The following is a 10,626-nucleotide window of genomic DNA, read 5'->3' as shown; positions in this document are numbered from 1 at the left end:
CAATGTTATTAAACTGTGAATCTTTTGAATATTGGAATAGAAAATATATATTTTTAAAGAAACTGAAAAGATTGCAAACCTTGGGCACGGTTCAAATTATTTGCAGAGGGGAAATAATAACTTTTCCAGGAGCACTTTCACATGTGCAGCAGAATCTCTGAATAGAGGTACTTTGTTTTGTGTTCGTGTTTCCGTCCTTTAAACAGGAACATGTCAAGGTTTGTGTTCACGTTTCTCTTTCCATTCCTTTAATCTTGGATGTTTGGGATGTTTGTCACTGGCTTCCTTGCTTTTATGTTAAGTTGTGCTCGACTGAAAACGATGGCAATTCTATCTATGAAGGTCATGTCTATGAGGCATAACATTAATATGTGATATTCCATTCTATAATTGTAATCCCTCCATATGTATTTGCCAAGCACATGTCTGTATGTGAGGAAGCTACTTGAAGAGCTGCTTTTCTTTTTACTGTAGTTAAAAGCTTCACCTCAATTTATTTTTTCAAATCTCTTTAGTTTAAATCACAGCCTGGGATGACGGGACTATATTTTCCTTTGAAAAGAAAGGAGCTCTGAGGAACTAAGCAGTCACTTCTGTCAATCAAGTCATACATTTGACCCTTTTGTTCGTTCCTCCATCATCCTAAATGTAATATTTTTAAAACCCCACAGTATTCTACTAAAATGTTGCACGCCAGGTGAACATGAAAAACTCTTTTGTACCCCGCACAACATGTGAAAATATGGTGCAGTAAAAGTAAGAATCAGGTTTTACACTATTAGCCTATATCAGTTTGCAATTACCACATATCCTGTATAATTTTTTTCTTGCAAAAAAACACTGAGTTGTTTGAATATAGGCCTTAAGTATTTTAGTTGGACAACGTTACTCTACTCATTCGTGCAATTACCCAATCAAGCCATCATGTGGCTGTGGCGCATGTCTATGGCTGCATGGAATCATGCAGATAAAGGTCAGGAGCATCGGTGAATGTTCAAATATGTGCTCTCAGTCATTTTTAACCGTTGTATAATCATTCTACTACTTCTGAAAGTTCTGATCTTGTGGGATTTTCACCAATAACAGCCTCTAGAGTTTACTCACAGTGGTGTAAAGAACAAAAAAACATCCATGGAAAGGCTTTGTTGATGAAAGAATTCATAGGAGGATTGCCAGGCGGTTGGAGCTGTCAGAAAGCCTACGGTAACCTCAGATAACTGCTCTTAATAACTGTGGTGCGCAGACGAGCATCTCAGAATGCGTTTTTGCAAACCTTGAAGTGGGCGATATACAACAGCAGGTTCTGCTCCTGTCGACCTGAAAGCAGAAATCTGAGGCCGCAGTGCAAGCAGGCTCACCAAAACTGATGACTCTCGATCTCTGCCGAGGCAAGCAGATGGTCGGGTCAGAATTTGGCATCAACAGCACGAATCCATGAACTCAGCCTGCCTCGTGTCAACAGTCCGGGCTGCTGGTGGTGGTGTAATGGTGTGGGGAATGTTTTCTTGGCGAACTTCGGGCCCCTTCATACCAATCAATCATTGTTTGAATGCCAAAGTCTATCTGAGCGTTGTTGCTGACCATGTGTATCCCTTTATGGCCACAATTTACCATCTTCTAGTGGATCCTTCCAGTGTTATAATCAAACTGTAGTCAGCTCAGAGTGGTTTCAGGAACATGAAAGCTGAACCAGTGTTTCTTGGCCTCCCATGTGACCAGATCTGAATCCAGAAGAACATTCTGGAGATCTAGCTGAAGGGGGGGATTAAAAGCTTTATTATGCAGCTGACAAATCTGCAGAAATGATATGTGTCATTATCAACAAATTGAAAAATACATTGATAAAAACATGTGAACATGGATAAAAGCATGCCTGAGTGCATTCATGTGTTTCATGTAGACATTTAAAAAAATTACTCAAACTCATCGTTCTAAAACAAAGGTCCAGGTGGCGCCCATGGGTCCAGTGCCTGACTGGGGTTCCTCTGGCTTTACCAGGCATTCCAAGCAACGCAACTGACAACGTTCACTGGTGGGAGGCCATGTGAAGGTGCATGTTCTGGAGTTTGCATTAGGAGCTCTGAGTGAGGGCTGAGACCAAAACAGATTTCTGTAAAATGGCAGAAATGCAGTGAGTTCATGCAGGGGTTCACTGAGAGGCTGACATGCAAAATTTAAAAGTCTGCTTCCCTGTATATATGACAAAATTGTCAATGTCTGAGCAGGGACAGGGTAGTTAGCTGCTATGCTAACATAAGCTATTGTTAAGTGGGATAGCATTATTGAAAATAGTGCACTGTTTTATTTATATTTATTATTTCCATGGCTTTTAAATTGTAAAATAATTCCATTCATCCATCCATTATCTATAGCCCTTACCCTTTGAGTGTCGTGGGGGCAGCTTTGGCCAATCACGGCTGACATTGGACGAGAGGCAGGTACATGCTGGACAGGTCACCAGTGTACTGCAGGGCCAACATACAGAGACACACCACCATTCACACTCATTCACACCTGTGGTCAGTTTAGAGGCTCTGCATGTCTTCGGACTGGAGGAGGAGGCCAGAGTGGATAGAGACCACCCACTGTGAACTCTAACAGAGAGGACCGGGATTCAAACTGGGAACCTTCCTGCTGTGAGTCGACAGTTCCACCCAACGCATCACAGTGACCAATTATTTATGTACTAAATTTTTGGTCCTAGTATTGGGAGACTGACAAATACCTAAATGGACACACAAGACAAGACTTGACCATTTCAAATGGAAAGCCTTTTAAAAGATGGCATATGATGGCACTCACGTTCTGTATTAGCAATTAAAGTAGTTTTTTTCAGGCTTAAGGCAGTGCACTTTTGTATGTAATAATTTAGATATTTTAAAATCAAAGGCTACACATGATGCTGGTAAACATTAAAATATGATAAATATATAAAGGAGGTCAAAATATGTGTAATGTGCGTTAGACTGACAAATCAGTACTTGTGTGTAATACAGGGTTGTTTGTTATTTGTCCACACCCATCCAGCATTAAAAACCTTGACAATGCAGTTTCAACACCGACACTATCATCACAAGATTTTTACAGATTCCCTAAACGTATGTATCCGAATCTATATTTTTTCGCAATGTCCTCTTTGTCAAATTTATGCTTTAAATAATACATTCAAATAATTTTGCAACAATACTTGTGTATTCTGACTTTATTCGACTTGCTGCTGCAGCTGTCAGTGGCTTATATCTCTCAAAACTTCAATATGGGCCCCATGTTTGAATTTAAGATTATAAAAAGATTCTAATCTGAAGCCGGTGCCAGCACTGCTTTTCACCACCAGAGTACAATAAAGACGAAAACAGAAAATGACTAAGTGGGTGAAAAGATAAAGAGAAATGATGCGTCTGTGTGCTACCAAATCTTGTGGTGATGAATGCCACAGACTTACTGGATTTGAATCTTTGAGCACAGGCGCTGGTTCTTTCATCGCAGCAAACAATAAATTGTGAAGCTACAAAAATAAGTGGTTGGCCATGGGTAATATCTCTGTTATCAGCAATTGTCAGAGACAGGATAAAGCCCACGGTGAGAATATTCAATAGCAGCAGAGACTAAGATAAGTTATTTTTGTTATACTTTGATCATGGCAGGACACAAAAATTAGTTGGGGCTTAGAATTTGGAAAAATACTCTTCACAGAATATGTATTAGAGCCTGACCCATACCTATCAGTATCTGTGTTAATGTTAACCAATACGCTGCAATATACAATTTTCCAATGCAGAAAAGATGCACATTTAACTTTATATATTACCTGGTGTATTTTCTAAAGTCAAGTTTTCTTGTTTTTTAACAGTTATTTATAATAAAGTTGATCGACAAATTGTAAAATATCAAGCCTCAGTTACCTTTCTTTGTCTGAAGGGTTTGATAGACATCTTAGGAATCATTGGCTGTTTTATGTATATGATAATATACAATAATATATTTAATACACTAAATCATAATTTTTTACCTCTCAATATCGGTACTGGCATTACCGGTCGGGCTCTAGCATGTATTGTGCTACATGGATGTGTCGTTTCTAGAATTGGAAATGGTAAAAACAAGCCTTGCTCTTCTTATTAAATATAGCATTTTAATGAGAAATAGATTATTATATGAAACATTCATTTGAAATAAGCTGATATAATGATCCCAACAGAACAGCAAAAAAGTACATAGGCAAGGTATTAGGTGTAAAAATCTTCAGACATAGTCATGGAATACATGTAAGCAACACTGTGGTAGCATAACGCCATACGAGTAAATGTGCTTGTTTTATGGACCTTGCAAGTGGCTCAAAACTAAATTGTAATGTACAGCATGTTCCGACGATATAAAAACAGTCATAAATTGTCATGAGTCTAATTACATACATAAGACATGAGTGCCCTGTTCCTTGTGCTAATGTACTCAGACGGAGGGCTTTTTTTTGAAGTAGTCTTTGTATTCCCTTTCAATACTTTTATATTTTATAATGTTGTTACCGTAGCAGAGTGTTGTCACCGTAACAGAGTTAATATTTACACATGTATTGTACAACAGGGGACAAAAAGGATCCACCGGTATTACCACAAGTCATTCTTTGTTTTCCGTCTGGTGGCTGAAATCCCCACATGCACAAACCTCCTCGAAGCTCAGACCTCAGGAGGAGATGAAACGTTTGTATTTGATCGTGTACGGTCTGGAATTCTGAAGCTAATCGAGTGTCGCTCCTCGTGCGTAACATCAAAAATGTTTTCTCCAGCTTTAAACATGTTAAAGGGATTGATAACAGGCACTTTAATAATAATATTAAGAATGATGATAATAATAATAATAACCGCGTTGTTATTATCACTATTACAACATGGTAACAATTCATTTGGATTCTCCAATGTGTTTGCTGCACTATCATTTCCCCTGTTTACTGCATTTGTATTGACTGTAGGATAATGGCCATCTCGGGCTTGTGAGGGCTTAGCGTCAATATGTTAAAAATTAGCTCGGCATCCGCTAAAACAAATCCATTCGCAGATACTGTTGCCATGCAAATGTCAGTGGTAATGCAATGGATGCTAACATATTTTAAGTGATCAATGGCACAAAAGGAAGATAATGGCCCCTCGAAATTCATCACAGAGCCTGATAGCCTCCAACGCTAAAGCGAGTCTAGCAGTTACCGCCGTGTTTGCCCTGCAGGGAAGCTGTTGTTTGGGCAGCGGCAGAATGTGAGTCAGCGACCAGAGCTGCTGTCTACACCCGAGCAGATGCACCGGTCACGATACAGTACATTTTACTACGCTATGCCCTGGCCCGGACGCGCCTCGGAGCAGGGCTGTCATCATTTGCACACTGAAAGCAACGGTAGAGATATTGAGCCATTAACAAAGACAAAGACTGAAGAAAGTACTGTGAACTGTGAGATCAACCTAAAAACATGGAGCTGAGCCCTACAAGCTGAGCGTTAGTTGTTCCGAACTGGCCGCCACATACTCTACGTGCTAACATATACTACATACTACATAGATAATTGTAATTTTGCAAAATACCCAATCACCAGAAATTCCAGGACCGCTGCAATGTCTCTCGTTAATCATTGCTCGAACTATTTACGGTGTTATTTCAAGAACTTTTCAGTTTCATTGTTTGACCCGCCCACATTTATGTCCCTCTCCGAACTGGTTGTTTCCAGATATTTTACGCACCTCTGCTTACAGCTAACCTCACAAGTTATTTAATCACAAAATAAAAAGGACTAGTACAGCTTTTTAAACATACAACAAAGTTCAACGAAATAATATCAAGGCAACCAAACTAAAGGTACATCAAGGGACGCAAGACATATGGAATCAATGGGTTTTAAATACTATTCTAAAAGCTTACTCCTGCAGCTTTAAGAGTAGGGAGGTTTTTCCAGAGTTCGGGGTCTTTATTTTATGTTTCAACGCCAGAACAGCTACGACATGGGGGGACCTTGCCTTTCTTGTTGTGGACAAATATGCAAGTAATAAAGTGGACCTACAAAAGGTCACCAGTAAAAGCAACGTTTCAGCATCAGATTTACCAAAATAAAGTGTGACCCGAAGCACTTACACTACATGAAAAAGGTTTTACAACCCCTCAGTTTTAAGTTGTTGCTGAAATGAAATGAACAATTGGTTGGAAGATTTGTCCACAACAGTGTTGTAGAAGTTTCCACAGATGTATTAAATCACATCCTGTCCAGTTCATCTGGTAACTGTGATGGTTGAACCCTTCCCACAGTACAGTATTGTCCTTATAAGGAATCCAATGGCGTAGTAACACAGTTTGTTCCAGTTAGTAATTAACAGACTTTGTAATTTAAAAAAAGTTGGTTTACCTGTAGGAATAGTTTGCAGTATCTTTCAGGGCCTAATTAACTTCCATTGCAGCAGGAACCTTGTAATTTAACCAATTTGTTATACTTGAAAAAAGCCTGTTTTCCATGAAATTTACATGGATTTGCAGCTTTTGGGAACTTTTCTTTCCTGTTCTTTTTTTGCTTTGGCCAATTTACTGCTTACTGCATTTAAGGTTATTCACTGGAGACTAACTGCTCAAAGTTTTTTAATAAAAACTTAAACTGAGGTGTTATTAAACTTTTGATTGATAGTAGTGTAGTAGGTTCTCAAATTTCAAATTTGATGATTCAAAATGATAAACGTTGCAGCTTTGCTGATGTTTTCACCAACATGCAGAAGAAACTTTGACATCTAGATAGAGAAACAAACATTTTTACACATGGGCATAAAAAGCTTACATATTAATCACTGCCAAAAAGGTATTTTAAGCATTTATATATATTTTTTTCCCCCTGTGACACATTCAATGGCTTTCAAAACAATTTGCATCCAGCAGTAAATGCCCTCTCTTGTCATCTGTCTTTTTGTTGTGTTCATTTATGAAATCAAGTGAGAGAATAAAATAAAAACATATAAATGGAACATCTTTTTCCATGTAGGTACTAAATGAGACATGGATGAGCTTCATGTTTTATGTCTACCTCAGGGAAGTGTATGGCTTTAAGTTGTCTTGCAAATGTGCCTGAACAATGAATGTTTACATTTTGCTCTTGGTGCTGGAAAGCTCCACGGATCAGCAGTCACAACATGTACATTTTGCAAAGCTGTACAAAATAGCATTGATTGTTAAATCTTCAGACCACAATATTGCACTCACGCACCAGGAGGTACTGCCTTGTGAAAAAACACAGCTTGAATTTCAAACACGGGAAGAAGCGATCCAAATGCGAGATTCAGCTTAGACTGGAGTCAATCTCAAATGACACATTCAATTAACGAACAGCAATAAGCATCAAGCCAAAAAAAGGTATGCGCACACTTGCACACTCACATACGCACACATTCACCCACATATATATGTATATATAAACAGCTGGCTTTTTGTTATTTGACATGACTATCCATTACTGCCCTGCTGTGTGCCTTATGTGTCAGAACAATGACGGAGTGGCCTCATAACTCACAAAGAGCAATGCGGATTCACTGTGGGTTTTGAAATGTAATAAAGAGTCTATAAGTAATTTGTTGACTACTTACTCACTAGGGCTATTTAATCCTTACAATGTATAAACATCTTTGATATTAAACTGTCGGAAATATTTTGCACATTAGCTGAAATAAAAGGATATCTGGACTGCCCTTGTGTTATGTCATTATTCCTTTAAAAATGTATATATTTTTTTCTTCTTTTTTTTTTTCCCCCAGTAAAGAATGGCAGTTTCAGATATAACCTTTGATCCCTCAGACTAAAATCAAGGCCTCTTTTTCCACCAGTACATAAATTTTAATATTTCTTTTTTTCTCTCGCGCTCTTTATAGTTCATTAAGGGAATGACAGACATGCTGGGACAAATATGATACAGTCCTTAGAGTTGTTCCATGAATCTTCTTCATCTTCCTGAAATGCTTTTCATCACTGCCTTTTCCTTTTTTTCTCTTTAAGAATTATGCTTACAAAGTTAATATTACATCAAAAGGCAGAAAAGGTCCAAAAATGAGAAAGAGAAAAGAAAATCAAGATTAATATCCCCTCATAGTTCATTTGTTGGGCGTTTGTGTGTTGAGTTTGCTGTCCTTCTGTTCATGTCACTATGTTCAACAGAGTTTCGCAGTCAGGTGATCCGACTGTTTTAGTATTTCTGTGCTGTACATGTCCAAGGCATGATTAACTCGAATCATCTCGCTGTTGTTGAGCTTGAGCCGATGCTTCAGCATACATGAGAAGAGGTCCAGCTGGGGTTTGCCAGGTGCAGATGGAGGGGCAAGGCGGTTAATCCGATCCCTAATGTCCAGGAGCAGGAGCATGACAGATGAGGATGAGTAGAACTGAGTTCCTTGTGTGTACGACTGGTTGACCTGCTGCACAGCACTGCGGAGCAGGTCGGCATTAAAACGCAGGCTGTAGCCGAAAACTTGGATATCAGATATTTTGATGTAGATCTGCCGTTTGTTCGGGTCCGCGAGATCCACCGGACCCTGGCCTGTGTCATTGCGTAGGCCCGTCGGGACCTTCGCGCGGCTACGCAGGTAGATGTGCACCGTCTCAAAAAAGGTCTTCCACCGGTTGCCCAGCAGGAGAGTCCAGTTGAAGCACTGGGTGTTCTGCAGTCGTACCTTTTCCCAGCGTGGGTAGCCGTGTTCCCCGAAGGGCATGCTCCAGCCTTCTGAGTGACTGCCACTGAACGGGTTGACGTAAACAAAGAACATGGGATCAATGCTGCTATTTCGCATCTGGCAGATCTTCATTGATAGGCCGATTATCATGTGGAGGTAGTCCATCCGGTTTTTGTTACTTTTCAGAGTCAGGGACATGCGCTTACGCCATCGGGGGTCAAAGAATGTCTCCAGGCGGATCTCGTTACTGATGAATGTAGTGTGAATGTACAGTCGTGAATCCATTTTCTGCAACAGGTATTTGAGTTCCAGGTCCTGAAAGTCCAAATCAGTTTCGAAGCTGATGAACTGCTCGCTGCGCTCTGAGTCCACATTCTGGGGTTCACACCGGCCGCGGTACAACTTGTAACCCTTGTTGCAGGAGCCACATTGCGAGATGTTGGCCAGGCTGCACATAGCACAGCTGTTGTTGCCGCCTATGACACACGGGATGGGTCTCAGGCACAGGGTGACGCCTGTGTGGCACACGCATGTCCTTTGGCTCTCCAGGAAGGTCCCCCAGAACCCGTTCTCATTACAGTAGAGGAAGGACTGAACCCTGTTGAGCCACTGCATCACAGACCTAGAAAGACACAAAAGAAGAAAAAAACAATACATAAATACATTATTGCTGTTACATTTTCCATGGCTTACTGTGTTTTTTTGGTTGTTTTTTCCCCACCAGAAGATCTTTGATTTTGATTAATTTGTGACAATGTGATGAACGGTTTGTGATGACAGCTAAATTATCACAGTGGAAGCTTGGTTTTAATTGTGTTCTATTATCTCCAAGTGTTAACAAGGTGTCTCAACCACACTGAAATGAATCAACACCGCTGACAAGAAAATAAAAATAAATGACCTGCGTTGTTTACCAGTGGCACAGTTAGATGATAGATAGATAGATAGATAGATAGATAGGCCTTTAGAATTACCTGGTTTTCTACATTATGTGCCCATACAATACATACATACAAGCTAATCACAGATTGTTGAATTTATTGACCAGAGCCATTGTGTTTGTAGAAAAAAATAAGCGATCCCTTGGAATTAATAACAGGTCGAACACCCTTCAGCATCAGTATCCTCAAACAACTGCTTCCACTGCAGACGATTAGAGGTATTTTGGATCATTCTTCTGATAGAACCGCTTCAGGTTCATACTTTTTGGATGTGTGGCCTAAACAGAGTCATTCCACAGCATCTCTATTATCGGTTTAGGTCTGGGCTGCGACAGAAGGACTCCAACAGGTGGATTTTCTTCATGACACTTCCTTCATCCTGACATGTCATGGTCCTTCTGCAGCAGTCAGCTTTCATTATGCTTTAACTGGCGGAGAGCCACACTAACAATGTCTTGTTAGATGTCAGATACCTTAATAACTTGAACTTGGGAATTCATTTCAACTGTTCAAGCCCGGAGGCAGCAAAGCAGCCCCCGAATCATGATGGGATGATGTTTTCGTATTGGTATGCAGTTCCCTTTTTACCTCTTACCCCACACACATGGTCCTATTTGTTCTTTCTGTACAATTCATCAGTCCACAAATTATTTTCCCAGAAGCATTGTGTGAGTGTGAAGTTACTCTTTGGCAAACCTCTGGCATTCATGACATGTCTTTTTATAATTTGTTTCCATTTGAAGAGAAGTGGCTGCTCGAATAATGTCCCACCAAGGACACCATACAACCATGTACCATGATTTGCATATCAACAGGGACTGAGTGACTAGGAGGAGTGTTACTGCAGAGGCACGGTGGTGGAACATGGCGGACTCTGTGGAGGAGGACTTGCTCCATGATGTAGATACAAAGGCCTTACTCTGGGGTAATGAAATATACAATTCACCCTGGACATTTGAGCCTTGACATTTCTCTGGGCTTCATTTTTTTTCTTTTTCCACACTGATTCT

General features: G+C 40.0%; 1 protein-coding gene across 1 annotated transcript in view; it reads right to left on the bottom strand.

The window, feature by feature from the left end:
- Positions 1-4,106: 4,106 nt before the first annotated feature.
- Positions 4,107-10,626, bottom strand: part of brinp1 (bone morphogenetic protein/retinoic acid inducible neural-specific 1) — a 112,795-nt gene continuing 106,275 nt past the window's right edge. The window contains exon 8 of the mRNA XM_034603165.1: positions 4,107-9,297. Within this exon, the coding sequence (XP_034459056.1) occupies positions 8,157-9,297 (1,141 nt within the window). The 3' untranslated portion in view covers positions 4,107-8,156. The remainder of the gene's footprint in view (positions 9,298-10,626) is intronic.

This window comes from Hippoglossus hippoglossus, chromosome 12 (genome assembly GCF_009819705.1).
Source record: "Hippoglossus hippoglossus isolate fHipHip1 chromosome 12, fHipHip1.pri, whole genome shotgun sequence".
Taxonomy (NCBI): Eukaryota; Metazoa; Chordata; class Actinopteri; order Pleuronectiformes; family Pleuronectidae; genus Hippoglossus; species Hippoglossus hippoglossus.
This window is presented reverse-complemented; position numbering and strand designations above follow the sequence as displayed.